Source organism: Crocodylus siamensis, chromosome 12 (genome assembly GCF_052110815.1).
Source record: "Crocodylus siamensis isolate JL-2025a chromosome 12, ASM5211081v1, whole genome shotgun sequence".
NCBI lineage: Eukaryota > Metazoa > Chordata > Crocodylia > Crocodylidae > Crocodylus > Crocodylus siamensis.
Genome location: NC_143406.1, coordinates 44,187,434 through 44,202,956, shown reverse-complemented (window position 1 = coordinate 44,202,956; position 15,523 = coordinate 44,187,434). Strand labels below are relative to the sequence as shown.

General features: G+C 40.1%; 1 protein-coding gene across 1 annotated transcript in view; it reads right to left on the bottom strand.

Moving 5' to 3' along the window:
• WIPI2 (WD repeat domain, phosphoinositide interacting 2) overlaps positions 1-15,523 on the bottom strand; it is a 31,650-nt gene that overhangs the window by 9,776 nt on the left and 6,351 nt on the right. Inside the window, exons 2-7 of the mRNA XM_090023418.1 lie at positions 10,959-11,041; positions 6,348-6,517; positions 4,709-4,805; positions 3,901-3,998; positions 3,326-3,418; positions 2,486-2,556 (exon numbers count right to left, since the gene is read on the bottom strand). Of these exons, the coding sequence (XP_089879544.1) occupies positions 2,486-2,556; positions 3,326-3,418; positions 3,901-3,998; positions 4,709-4,805; positions 6,348-6,517; positions 10,959-11,041 (612 nt within the window). The remainder of the gene's footprint in view (positions 1-2,485; positions 2,557-3,325; positions 3,419-3,900; positions 3,999-4,708; positions 4,806-6,347; positions 6,518-10,958; positions 11,042-15,523) is intronic.

The window sequence follows — 15,523 nt, the reverse complement described above, 5'->3', positions numbered from 1 at the left end:
ACTGGCACTGTGTAATGTGGTTGAGTAATTATGCATATGCATATAAGAGGGGTAAACTGAATATACATGGCACTACTAAAGTGCATTTGAATGGGGTGGGGGTTTTTTTGGTGATGCCACTAAGGTATTTTAATAGTTTTGAGCTAGTAAAATTAGCATACTGTGTTACAATGTACAGTTCATGTATCTGTTATAATAGGCTGGGAAAGTTTAAGGAGGTGGCTCTGCTTCTGGCAGGCTGAAACTGCACAAAGCTTGTCACCTGTACATTCTAACTGGTAAATGTTATTGAATCCAAGTCAAATTTCAATGGAAAATGGCAGTGGGTCAGTAGTGATATTACTAAATATCAAAGATATAAAAGATAAAGATATAAAAGATATAAAAACTAATTCTGCCTTTTCTAAAGATCAGCCTTGCAATCAAAGCCAAATTCCAGAAAGACTTCTGCCAGGATTCATTTGTTAACCCCCACAGGACTAAGACACATATCTGAGAGACTGCCATCAAAGATACAATCTTTAACCCCGCTTTTCAGAACAAGACCAACTTCCAAGTGGCTAATTTACAACTCTAATTGGAAAGTGTCAATGTCAGCCATAGACAGGTGTAGGACCAAGGCACACGTATGGCTCAGAATGATTATTCTCCTGATTCTAAAGTTTTAATCATTTGCTAAAATTTTGAGCTTATAATCAAGTGCCTCTTTATGCTTTGGACACTGGCAATATCAAATTACTGAGAGATGAAATGGTCCCGTTTTACCTATAGCATTAAATGTACTGAGACAAAGAATGAAGTCAATCGTTGCATCCATTGCCCTTAAAAAGGTTGAAGTTTTACAATTTTGTTTTAAAAAAGTTAAAGCATCTCATCTTGGGCTATATAATCACATATGACTAACAAAGATGTGAAAAACCAATACAATTTCCCTGAATGCCAACACAGTTTTGGATGCATTATAATAAACTAAATGTCACTTCTCCCAGCATACATTTCTTTTTAAAGAATATGATGATTTTCAAAGCTGATTTACTTCCCCACCTTTCTATACTGCCAGTCTGCTGTAGAAGTTCTGGTGGAGGCTGTCAACTTACCAAGAGTCATAACTGGCCTTTGGACTTGCTTTTAAAAGCACATTAAATTAAAAACACAGTGTTTGCTTTGGTCCTTGATTGCTGCTTTGTTATATAAACATGTCTCATTTGAAAAACAAGTCTTATACATTAGAAGAACCAGGCGTTCACAACTTTTTGTGTTGCAAGGCCATTTAAAGTTCTGGTATATCATAAAAAAATCTGCAGAGGCAAAACACTCTCATCAAGGACATGCAACTCAATTTGATAGTGGGAAATAGAGGAAAAACCTTGGGTAGAAGCCATCCTAAAAAAAGAAGAGTCAGGACAGCATTCTTTTTTTTTGTCGTTATCCAAATCATCCAATCTGACACCAGCCAATAACCACTGACAAATTCAGCAATTAGTGTTAAAAATGATTCTGCAATGCAACGGATGAATCTTGTTTTAGACAAGTACAGTATTACTGAATCTCTAAAATCCTTCAGCAGTTTACAACAAAGTCTCCCACACCGCAGAAAATAAGAAAAATCTTTTATAACACCACCACAGCTAGAAGATATGTATGGCTCAATGGGCGCATCTATACATGCATTAATGTGCTTTAGTTAATGCACGATAAATCTAGTACACTGCCATTGTGAGGGCACCTATATGTAAGTGCACAGGCTGCTCTGACGTGCTGGAATTCTAGCGCATTGGAGCAGACTTGATAAATAATTGAGTTTGCTGGAGCATGGCGATTACTGTGCTCCAGCAGCCTCTTGCATCTCGTGTATCAACAACCCCATGCTTAAAAATGGTGGTGGGGACACCTGAACTAAAGCTTGAATGAGCTTTAATTCAAGCACCTGTATTGCCGTTTTTAAGTTCAGGGAACCTGAAACAGGAGACTTGACAGTGCTTTAATCAGAGTGGTTCTCGGAGCCACTAATTAAAGCATCACCACCACCACCCCCCCAAGCCCTGGAACAAGTGTAAAAGTGCTCCGAGGTACTAGGAAAATATAAATTGGCCTGTCTTAATGCACATTAACTAAAGAGCACAGTTTTTAAGTGACGTTTAATGTGCATTAAAATTGACTAATGTGCATTAAAGCACATGTGTAGGATGCTCCCAGTATGTGCCAACATGGTCTGTTACTGCACTGAGCTTTTTATGCTAGGAGTATTTCAGAGCATTGCAAAGGGAAGGAAGAAAGGAACAAGGCTTGAGTCACAGAAGGCCATATTCTCTTTTTGCTTTCTCAAGTTAGTACGTATAAACCTCATCTGTAACTATTTCCTGGACCCCCTAAAATCTATTTCAATCACTATGTTTCAAGACTACAGGTAAAGTCAAACTACTGAATGCACTGGAAATCTACCGCAAGGAACGAGCCTCAATGAATGAGCGTTTTTGAACTTCACCTCTTCACTCCCCTTCGGAATTCAAAGATTTTCTGTCCCTCTGGAATGGAAAATACTCGGATCACTGTCCCCTAAAAAGAAAAAAACAAAACAAAACAAGCCTCATTCCTCAATTTAAATATCCTCTTTGTGCACTACACGGGGTGGACAATGATCAGAGGACTGTCACCAGCAGCTCAACCTTCGAGATTCTTTGCCACCATAAAACAGTCAGATTTATCCCATCATGGAGTGTGGGACCAGCAGAAAGGAGTCCTCTCTCTCTCTCAGCATAATTTCTTGCATGTTCACATGCTGACAAAGCTAGGACTACCTGCTCGGCACAATACCACCTAACCAGGTAGAAAAATGCAATACACTTCAGTTAGATTCTAAAGCACATAATATTCAAATACAAAAGGAGGAAGCTGTGCCAACTGTGCAATTGTCAGCCTGTATCTGGCATAAGGAAATGATTCTTCTCTATTCCACTAGGACTTTTACTGTCTTGTCTCTGTTTTAGGCCATCTTCCTAACGTGGCATTGCTAACCTCTTTAAAAATAAAATGCTGTAGCACTGGTGGAAGATGCTTAAACTGTATGTCTTGATTACAATCAATTGGACACAATTTAGTTCTTTAAGAAGCCTCATTATCAAACGCTGTTTCACAGGATGGAAACTGTACCCAATAACATTAGCAGTTCTGAATTCAGAGTTTTCATTATACACCAGCTAGCCACGCTTGTTGAGGGGGTGGGGGGGAGAAAGAAAAAAAAACAATGGAAGTGCTGATATGCACACTTAATTAGGATACTTTGAAATAAGGTTTATTCTAAAGGCACAAGCAAATCAAAACTTACCTTTTCTGATGCTGTGGCAAGTTTAGTACCGCTTGCATCAAAAGCCAATGCTGCCAAGGGACTATCATGCGCTGGGATCATATTTGCTGCTCTCTGCAAGAATCAGCCAATAAAAGACAGAACTTAGTCTAGTACAGGCAATCCCACCCACCCACCCCATATTTACAATTCAATGCTGGACATGGAAGAGCGTGCAAGGTAAACAGGTGTTTTTATAAGCAGACTTTAATATCTGCTCTACCTATTGGAAAATACTGAAGTGTACCACTGTTGCCTGCAAAACATTAGCATACTACCATTTATAAACAGACTGACTGCAGAAGAGTATTTTAAGGGAAAGATCATTATGGTATTTAATTACTCTCTCTCTAATTCACAGCCCTACTTACTAATCAGATGTAATATTACACTCTTACTGTCTGTTATGTCTACTTGCACAAACAGACCAACCACAATCAAAACCTCACAGACAGATCTTGGGAAACTGAAGTGCCCACTAGCTCCTTTTGAACACACAGAATCATGTCTCAAGTACATCTTTAGAGGTGGTGGAGAATTTTATTGCATTCTCTCACCAGATTGATGGTATCAAAGACTTGCACTTCTCCGATGGTTGCACTCCCTGGGTAGGCCAGGTAGCAGTTGTCATTGTTTATTGACAATGCACACAAACCTAGGATAGGGAAGCAAGAAAACAAAAGGAGTTAGAGAGCCAGAGGCTAGATTTCCACTACACAGTTTTTTAGTTCTACATACAAATCAAGCTACAAGGTATTACAAGCTTCCCACCCTCAGAAAGCCTTCACAAAACGGGACAAGGCTACATCATCTTAAAGTCAGACAGCAATATATGAACTAGTTATATAAAAAAAAAAAAAAAAAAAGCAGCTGTACTGTCTGTTAAATTAAAAGCAAAGAAAAAAAGTTATCTTAAAGGTGCAGCTCCACTGATAAAAAGCTGGAAATTCATTCTAATATCTGAAACCTTATCCGACAAGGGCTGTGTACCAGTTCACTCTTAATTTTCCATGGTTCGTTGACAACCACTTTTGAATAATATCCTTAAGAAGCTTTTCACCAGTTCAGAAAAAATAAGATACTGAAAAGTAGTTGCATTAAAGGGATGGCAGGAAGTACTCTATTTGTGACTGCTTGAATGCAAAAAAAATCATCCAAGAAATGGCCCACATTCACTGGGCAACTCACTACCCTGCAAGAATGAATGTACTTCAAGGTTTGTTAACTATTACCCCCACTGAAAGTGGAGATTAAAAATTTCTGCTAATGAAAACTACAGTTTCTTATAACACGGTTGCATAAAGACAGATCATACATTCCATTTTAGTTTTAAAAATCAAGGGAGCCCCTGAAGAAATAGTTTACCTGCAGGGTTGGGAGGAGTCTCCCTGATTGTGTGCAGTACTTTCATGTCTCGTATGTTGTGTATATAAAGAGACTCTTCCAGACATACTATTAGCCTCTGAAAACAGAGAAAGGAAAAATGAGAGAACAAATGATATTGTAACATATATTTATTTATTTCTTCCTAATTACCATAGCCCAAGTAAGCATATGAAAAACATCAAGTGCATTTTGAAAACAGGTAAACAATCATTATCCAATCTAGTGTTAGCTATTTCTAAAATGGCGGGGAGGGGAGAGAATTAAGATTCAGCTGAGTCTGTTTACAGGAAGTAGACGGGGCAACCCCTTACTCCTAGGTGTTCGACTTCCTTCAACTGCACCACAGTGGACTAGTTCAAGAAAGGTCTAGTCTCAGAGGCTGTATAATTTGGTATTTTTTGCTAACCAGAAAGATGCACTAATTTATTTAGTTGTGTGTAATAAAATAGTGAAGGATGCATTTATTTATTAGTGATGTTACCCAATGTTTTCATATTAACTGGCATTCAATTAAAATTTGCACATTTTTTACTGACATGATCTTAGTCATGTTGGATACACCAGAAAGGGCACGATGTTTTGCATTTAAAACCAAACGTGTAAAAGTAACTGCAGTAAGTGAACTTTATCGTGTCCTTTAAGATTTTAAAACTAGATCTTGTTTGTCCTCACACCTAATTTTTATGCAGTTTGAAGGAGGAAAACAAGCTTTCTTACTCTGACTCCCGCTTAGTTTCTCAACTTGAAAGAATTAGCTGAATAAACTAAATAGATCTCTCTCTCAACTCAGAGCAGGGGCTACTGTGAGGTTAGAACTTCAGCAATTCCCACCAGTTCAGAGATGCACATTTCTTTAAGGTTCAGAGAGGTGGCTAGCTCGTGTTTAGTTTGAAGCCAGGCAGAAGGCAGGGCTCAGTGGTACCTTAAACTTTCATAGGCAACAGCTTACTTTATCAGATGCTACAAATAGATTTTCATAGCATCCAAAGAAATAGTCTGTTGCCTATGAAAGCTTATGTCTCTCTGAACCAGTTAGTCTCTATGGAGCTGAATACATGTACATCTGGAGCCACTTCCAAAGGGGAATGGCTCCAAAGGACAGCAGCTGGTACACTCTAATTGCTGCGTGAAAGAGCTGAGAATATGAATATAACAAACCTGCTTCAACTTCAACGCTGCTTCAAGCAGCAAAAGATGCATTATAGTAAACATACACCTTAACATAGGTTAGTAGTGTCAACTAGGTTTATTTTTTAAAAAGATTTAAAATGTATTTTTGTATTATTATTAAGCCAGACTTAACTACATGCTAGTAGTTAGTATATATTGTTTAATTAATACAACCCTTAAACCTATAAAATGCACAACTTCTACAATATTTTACATATAAAAGCAATGAGCTAGGGAATTCCTGTGAAGTTCCTGAAGTTACTGAACAAGATGCCGTGGGAGGAATTTTTCCACAATGATATTCACCTATATTAAGCTTTTATACCATTCTAGTGCTGAGACCAGGAGAGTCAGAATGAAGAGTTTTAAGTTATTTTTTCTACTGATACAGGAGGAGTTGACAGAGAAGTATCCGCATTCAAGAGCCATCCTATCAACCCAAACTCACCTGTCTATTCAGTTTGACAGCCAGAATTGTGTTGGAATAACTGTAGTTGCAAATCTCAGTCCCTTTCTTGAAGTGGCAGACTTTCAACTTGCGTGGGGCTTTGAGGCTAACTATGGCCACCAAGCTGCTGGAGAACAGCCTCTCCACAATGCACACGTCTTCCGTGTCAGCTGGGGAAATGGAAGAAGCGTCACATTAAAGCAAAGACAATCTAAGGAACACAAAAAGACTGAAGCCAATCCTCAAATATGGGAAGTGGTATACTCTCTGGGCTTCTCAGTGGAGCTCAGGCCCCACAAATTCAGATTTATAAAGACCTTTCTTTGAGTTGTACAGATTTTAGAAGTTTCTAAAAGATAAGCTTTTCAAAAAATGATATTTACTATTTTTCACAGAGATGACAAACAGACTACCGAACAGTGATATCTACAGCTGAGAAAGAAAGATCTTGGATCATGTGATATATAGCAAAATAAGCAAGAAACCACCTGGATAAATCTGTTCTTTAAGTCCTCTCCTGTGACTGGCTTTTTGATGACAAGTGATCTGGAGTTTATGCACAGACTTCTATAAAGACAGACAAGAGTACTTTGCTCAAAGAAGTCGGCAGGCTGATTGTCCTAAAATTGTTTCGACCAGGGCCTTATCGCTATTTTATATGCATCGCTTTTCATCTGACAAGTCTGTAAAACATTTCATACAGGAATCGTTTCACCCTTCACTGAACCGCAGCAACTGCACACAAGTAAACAACAACAGTTTTGCATATATAACATGCACACTACAACAAATACACTGAAAATGAATGGAGAATTTGAGCAATCACCCAACTGAAATCCATGCAAGGCATTGGGGATGGGGTATGGTAGGAGACCCAGCAAAAGGAAAGTGCCACCACCAGCATAGTGCAGATGAGCATGCTGCGGATGAGCCTGCGGTGGCATTAAGTAAATGCTGATAGAGTTCAAGGCCACCAGCACTTCCTACGACGCTCCGATTTTCCTCGGAGGTCTCTCATCCAAAGAGTGTCTAGGCATGATCTCAAATGGCTTGTAAAAACTGACAAGCGCACAGTTCAAGGTGATATGGGAGCATTTGGAGCACAGAGGTAATCCATTGAACCAGATAGCAGCAATTCCTTCTCCCCTGCTGGATCAGTGGCATTTTCTAGGACAGCTGGCTGTATATATGCATTTAATATTAAAGTGGAAAGGAGAAATAAAGCTGTTAGGTCTTGGAAGATAACAGGAGAGTGCTTATCAGTTGCCTACAGCAGTTCTAGAGCCGTAAATAAGTATCTGCTAAAAGTCCAGCGTTCCATTATAGATTCAGCCAAGGCAAGTGACTTGTGCCTTCCTGCCTTGATCCATTATCATCACTCTAACATTTTCAAATCAATATTTGGATTAGTGCAATATTTGATGCTTGCCAAATAGGAGAACTGCCCAAAAGGACTCTTTCTGAAAGCTTCCGATGCATTTGTTGGCCTAATCAAGCAATTGATACCGCTCTCATTAGAAAAACCAGAAGTTCCCTTACAGACTATTTTTATCTGTCTAACTTGACTCTAGCACATGAATACGCTGCCAATACCCTACACATGAGTTCAGCAGAAGTGAAACTTTTAGCTAGTTCATCTGCCCAATTATTTTGGGGAAAAATTGGTTATTTAAGAATTCCATGAATAAAACGTGTGTACTTCCTACCACAAGTAGTAGTCTCAATACCCACACAAGCCACGAGAGAAAAGTTTATACCTTGGGCTTTTTGTTATCATGTGCAATTTTAATATGGAAAGAGTCTTTATCCATTAGACTTTCAAAGTGACTTGAGCATCTAACATGGTATTTAACTTGTTTACTTCCCTGTAGTGAGCCAAATGCATCTATAGGAAGACGTGTTTGCTTTAAACAGTTTCACTGTTTGCTCTAAGACTTGCAAAATTCTATTCAATCACTTTCTGAATCAATGTTTTCCCTCTCCTCCACAAATGGATGAGAGAACAAAAGTGAAAAAAAAATCTGAGCTAATTTAGCCAATAAATTTTAATTAGGATTTTGCTGAATAATCTAATGGTGACTTTCAAATCTTCTTGATGTCACAAACCACACAGACAGATCATCAACTATTTTCTGTAAAATGTTAATGTCCATTTCAGTTTCACAAACAAATTACTCAGGTAATAATCCATCTAGATTTTAAAATACCGTGGTCACTAATCTGAACAACGTTGGCATGCTGGATAGAACAAGTTATATTTGTCGGTGCTGCTGTGCACCTCTAACGTTCTTGTGATAAACCTCTGGGTGCTGCAGGTCAGCTACGGGACCTGTCACTCTTCCCACGGAAGAGCTGAAGAGCTTCCAGAGTTGGAGGAGCACACGAAGGTTTGGGAGTGGACTTAAGGATACAGAGAAGTAGTGTCCATGGTCACAGAAGAACTGGCCAGAATTTCTAGCAGACGGCAGCATGCAACAAGCAGGAGAGAGCTGCTTCACACTAACCAATTCAACACACATCCTCAGAGCTTTAGAAAAGTAGAAGGGCTACAGAAATTTTCTTGGTCTCAGAGTAAAGAACTAAGACCAGAGCAAGAAATCTGTGCAGATGGTTATATTTAGAGAAAGAAAGATTTTGAGATGGGCTTTAATGAAGTTAAACGCTTTAAATATTCAGGGTTCACTTTGGTTTCTTTGCCTTCTCTTAGCAAGAACATCCAATGATATAATCCCTTCCCGGCTGCCAAGTCACATGTGCTTACTACCGAACATCCATTCAAATCGGTGTCAGGCTGTATGTCTGGCTGACCTGAATTAGCCATATTCTTAGATGCACAAGGTAGGCTGCACAGTACTGAAGTTGTTAACCCCATCCACAGTCCTAATCTTTTCTATTACTTATCTACCCCCTCTTACTCCACACAAACAAAGAAAATTGGAGATTCTGAACACACACACGGGGAAAAAATGTTAATATGATCTATCAACATCTGCAAGGCACAGGAACTTCTAAAACAAACACAGTAGAAAAATTAGTAAATTATTGTGTAACAATATGAAAAACCAGTTTTGTTAATGGTTTAAGGGACCTCACCAAAAAAGACAGATAAAAACAAAACACATGGTAATATAAAGACAAGGAGCATCCAACATCTCAGACACAAGCTGGTTAGAACCAGCCAGGACTCTACTCGGTTGTATTTTTATTGCGTCTTTAATCCAAGGACATCAAAGCATGTTATAAACTTCCAGTAAGCCTTACAGCCCCTGCACGGGAGGCAAGTATACTCATTTCACAGAGGGGTAAACAGAACTAAAGGACAGAAGAGTTGTCCGTGAAGTGACAGCATAGGTCAATCGTGGGAACCAGGAATAAAAAATGTTCCACTCCCCCTATTCAAAGGCCAGGCATCTGCTGCACCTTGCGTAGTTTGCTCTATTTCACCGTCTATTTAGTTTTCAATTTAACTCTACAGTAAAAAACCCACAAAAGATACTAATGCAGAACGACACAAACCAGCAGAGCATGGACAGTCACTGACTGTTTGATGTTGACACCAGCAAATCCAGTTACTCTTTTGGGTTATTCTGTGCATTGGGGTTTGATGCTCAGATATGTAATATTCAGATAATGTCTGGGTAACACATTTAACCAACTGTCTTCCCTGTTCTCCTGACCCTCCACAATTATTTTACATACCCATTGGAAAGACCTTGATTCTCTCAATTTTTCTACTGCAGAAACTGCGTGCCCCATGGGCAGAGGTCAAATCAGGCTGACTGGGAGAGCTTGTGGGGGAGGGTTTAAGAGGGGCAAAAAAAAAAAAAAAAAAAGAGGACGGGCGCAGATTTTATTGGTTTGGATGAGGAAAGCTTAAGTTTTAAGCTTTAGCAGCAACAAGGTCTCCAGTTATTCTCTTTTCACAACTTGTTCTGACAGCAAGGACTGAGATGCAAATAAAATGCCACGATCCCCTTTACGCTGGAACCTGACTATAACAGTGGTCCCTGTCCTAATAACCAATAAAAATTCTGATCTTGAGACTTCCTCTATGTTAATCACATTATGATATGCAACAACTGAGTATAATGGCAGAAAAGCAGCAGTTCTTTTGGTGATTATTTCTAGACTTTCCCCATATGCTACTTACGGCTGCAAAATATTTATACCACATAACCTCATGAATCCAGTATGCTCAAGACCAAGCACTTGCTGGAAATGTGAATATTCCAGATTTCTGAAACTGGAGTGGCAGCTGGTCCCGGAGCAGGTGGGGGGGAGTGGCAGCAGCAGGCCCCACGCGAAGCAGCGCCACGGGGCGGTGGATGGCAGCAACAGCCACCACGGGCATGCTTCCCCCTCTGCTGCTCCAGGACCAGCCGTTGCTACTCCCTGATTTAGTGTATTTTTTAAAAGCGCCTGATTTTTGAAAATTCTGGAATTGTGATATCCAGCTTTATGACATTGTAACGTACTGCAAAACCTTGGGCAATAAATTGTTTCTCTCATACTTGCAATATTTCATAATGAAATGTAAATGCATCTCTGGTGATTATTAACCAGTCTTTAAGAAAACAGTGACATCTAATATAGAAAGAAAAGTACACTTACTGCATTCATAGATCTGCTCCAATTTGTCCACAGAAGAAAGAGAGAAGAATTTGTAACCTGACTTACTGCCAACAGCTAAGGACCTGTAAAGAGAAGCATCAAATTAGCTAGGAAAAGAAATGAAATAACCCATCAATTCTACCTGACCTAGCATAGGGCAAGATTCAAAGCTCCTTTGGGTTCAGCTCAATAAGAACAGTGGTTAAGAAACCTGACCAAAAATGAATAAATAAAGGACAACCATGAAGTAATTAGTTTCCTGAATGCTGAGGAAGTCAGATAGTTTCACAGCCTTTGTCTTAAGTGGTAAACCCTGTTCCACATCTCTGTCAAGCAGTCCACAGCCCATTTAAGCCTGCAACCTGAATCGCACTAAAGATGTCGTCATCTGGCTCTATATACCAGAATGAAGGTTGTTTAAACAGTGTAATTCAATATAAAAATACATAATGACATCACCATTAGAAGGTGACCTACAAAGAATGTTCTTTTTTACACTGTTTGTACTATTTTGATCTTCTTAACAATTTGAAAAAAAAATTCCCTGACATGTTTTCCAGAACAGCTGGAATGTCAACTTTGGTCTTCCCTGGATTTACTTGCTGGGGTCAGCATCACATAGGTGAACAGGGGCTGAAATTTGAATTGTTTTCTCAAAAAACCTTAAATCACTGATGTTAAGCAGATGTTAACAGAAGCAGAACAAAGTTTCAAACAACTGGACTAAGCCCCTTCCCATCACCAATGCTCAATTTTCACTCCTAACTCACAATACCAGTTCATTTGGTTTTTAATTAGTCTTCAAAGATAGAAAGGATGTGAATATTTAAACCAAAAAACTGTGACTCACCTTTTATATTTTCCTTATACAAAGTAGAATTTTCCCCCTTGTTTCTCACTTTTAAATTAACCAGAGAGAACAAAACTAACTCATAAAAGTAGTTGTACATAAACACACGACTAGCTTTGTAGTGCACGTTCATAACCAAATGTATGCCCGTTTGGAAATTCACTTTGTACACTCTAGCAACCTAAATTATTACAAGTCACATGACCTCTTTCACAACTGATATAGTCACCTGGGCTTGACAGGCCCAAGGCTATTAGCCAAGGTGAAGAATACCTGTGCTACCACTCTGAACCCTCACCTCCAATTATAATTAGAGCAAACTGACAATTAACTTACTACTCCTCCTGCTGTCATTATACTCTTTTCTTTACGGGCTTCAGAAGTGAACCATTCTCAGTTTCAGGGATCCCAGAAAAGGTTAGATACCAGCTCCGAAATGTCAAAATGAGCCATCTTTACTCCTTTCATCTCCCAAGCTATTAAACAGACTTACATCCATCTTTATATAGAATCAGACCATAAGTGTAAGTGGTATAATTTTAGTTAAGATGACAAACTGTATTTCCATTTTAGAAGCCATCTAAAGCTTTCTTAAACTGGAAGTTCAGAGCTCAGGGAAAGATAGCAGGGTTAGTAACACTGAGAACTAGCAATAATCTTATCAAGTTAGTATGCCTGGTTTAATACAAGACACTACCATTTTTCCATATGTACAGATGCCCGTTAAAAAGACACTACAGAAGATGGTGGTGTTGCACCAATGTTTCACAGTTCACAGGAACTTCCCCCCCCAAACTTCCACCTTTGCTGGCATTTGGAGTGGCTGTATTTCCTGATGCTTTAAAGAAGTTTAAAATGCTATAAAACAAACAGAATCATGCGTTTTCACCTTTCCAACCAATACCAGTTTAAAGAGTGGGGTTGTGGCTAAAGTAGCTCCTGCTGAAAGCTTGTGGATAGGCAACATACACAATGGTAAGAAAAATAAATCACCAAAATTAGAGATGGAAAAGCAAGCCACAGAATTCTCTCTCCAGTCAACAGATGAGCACCTAGGGTAGCCAATTTCTATTATTGCTTTCTGTTTTCACACCCAGTAAGGTGAAAAGAAAGTTCATTAAATGCTTCTCCACACAAAAAATTTACATATTTACTGCAGGGTGTCCACATATTCGCACAACTCACCTGGTTTTAGCAGGTGATCTGCAGAGGGGTCAGCACTTGGCACATGTCCCCCATATTCTTCATTACAAATTAAGGAAGAACTTAAAGGGTTTCCATTTAATCTGTCTTGCTTTAATTCATCTCCCTGGGGAGAATTTACCCCCAAATTCAAACTACTTGGAGCCATAGGTCTGAGAAAACTCCAGCAGGGAGCACTGCTTTTAATAAATGGGTTAGTTAAAACTGTTTTCCTACAGCAGTGGCTCTCAACCGGGGGGCGCTGTCAAACCCCTCAGGGTACTGTCGCTGTTATGGCCAGACAAAAAGTGTCCCATGTGCAGGGCTGTGGGACACGTGCACACTCCTCCTGCATTAGGACTCCCTGATAAGCCCAAAGCAGGCAGGAGGGCTTGGTCGTGGCTGCAGCACTTCCTGATCTGACCCTGCATGGTGTACCCCAGAGACAGAGGCATGTGTGATACGTAGGAATGCCCTGCCAGCCTCTGTTTCCTAGAGGAGCATGGGAAGGCCAGACCACCAAGGGCTGCAGCATGAGGGAGCTCCCCTGCCTGCTTGAGGCTACTTGGAAAACCCTAACACAGGGGGAATGCATGCATGTAGCGCTTCACTGGCCGCAGCAGCAACCCAGCTGAGAATCACTGCTGCAGACAGGTCTGGTGGGCAGAGCTTCTGCTGTTCCCCTGCAGGACCTTTCCAGTCTAACAAACCTCATTGGCAACATTTAATAGTATTCTACTTGTTATTTTGCTCTCTTCCATCCTATTCTACTCCTCATTATAACCCTGAAGGCCGTCTTAAACCAACTGTCACCCCTCATTTGCCTTTACACCCTTGCTATTCTTGTAGGTGGTTGACAGTCTTCTGCAGCGGTATGTGAAATATTGCCTGTTTTGTTTTCCTAACCTTTCCACAAGCTCCTGGAACATGTGTCTCACCAGTTTTCATGGTACTAGAGAGCTCAGTGCTGACCCAGCGTTCTTAAACAACCCTTTGGGCCCCATCCAATGCAATATCCTACAAGACAAGCACTTGAAAAAAGCGTTTCAGCACATCATCCATCTTTACAGCTTCTTATACGGAAGACAATTGGATGCCTCTGTTGCTGCCACTTAGAAAAATCCACCTCCACAGACGGCACAAAAATATGTAACCTGAAATTGTTTTCTAGAGCCGTATCAATGCAATCCTGCCTCTCTCAAGAAGGCTGAACAGGACTCCCTTACAAGACCATGTTCATTGGCTGGAGAGGCTGCTCTCGAATCGTCCCAGGCACCCTTAACTCTGTCCCTTCATACAACCTGCTTTGGTTCTGCAGAGCACCAAACCCGTGGAATTGGAGCCTGACTCCAGCCATCAAATTCAGGTTGTGCAAGTGACAGTGCAAAGCATTAGGTGATTGGGCCCGAAGTTATTTCCTTCTTATATTGAAGAAGGTCTCTGAGAAATTTCTTCCAGCTAAATGAGTTGGCAGGAGGATAAACACTTTTTAGCAATGCCTACTAGTCTACCAGGTAAGTTACTTGGTAACCTGCCTCAACCTACCCAGTCAACGTAACAGTGGTTCTCAACCAGGGGTGCTACACCATAACTGTGTTTGAATGCAGGAGTGTCCCGAACCCCAAAAGGTTGAGAACCGCTGGCCTAATGCTACAGCCACATTTACTGCTCCAACCTGTTTAACAACTTTACATTTTGAGGGTGGAAAAAAGACATCCTTAGTGTTGAAAGGCTTAAAAATCAATGAAAAGCTAGTGCAACAGCAGCATTCGAACAGCTAGGCCATGGAAGTTTATCAGCTAACTGTAGAAGGCACTTCAAACAAACTGTTTAAAATCACGTTAACATATATTTAGTTTCAGTTGCTAACGAACATTTTACACAGCCCTCTGGGATATCTCTCTGCCCTTCAATTATAGTGAGAGCAAACAATACAGTTTCCAAAACATTTGGTAGAACCTCCAGTAAATCCATGGTCTCTTGGTAGTTATACAGGATTAAACAACACCACCAAAGATGACCACAAGCAGAAATCCTTTGAGATCCTCATAACGTATGAAAAAGCAGCAAAAGGAGGGCATGTTTACAGATCACTTTTAATATATAGTGACAAGTTGTGTAGTCAAACTGTAACTGTAACAATAATTGATTTCTAGGCACCCTGTCCAAGCAAACACTTGCAGAATGGCCAGATTTGTACACAAACCACATTAATAGTTTCCCTACTGGACAGCTGCAGTGTTTTACGAAGCAGCAGGATGGACAAAGTTAAGACAGAAAAATCTATCTTCAGAACTCAAAGCAGAGGACCATCTCTGGACAGGATTTCAGAAGTACCCACTTCCACTTCTTACCACACTGGGACACTCAAGAGACATTTAATATGAGACTCATTCTCTGGTGTCCTCTCCTGAAGACACTGCAGGAGAACAATCGACTGCAAAAATACTGTTTCTCCCAGTTTTCTTCTGGCCTCAAGACACCTTGGACTGGAAGGAAAATTAGAACTTTGAGAACAGAAAAGAAGACGACC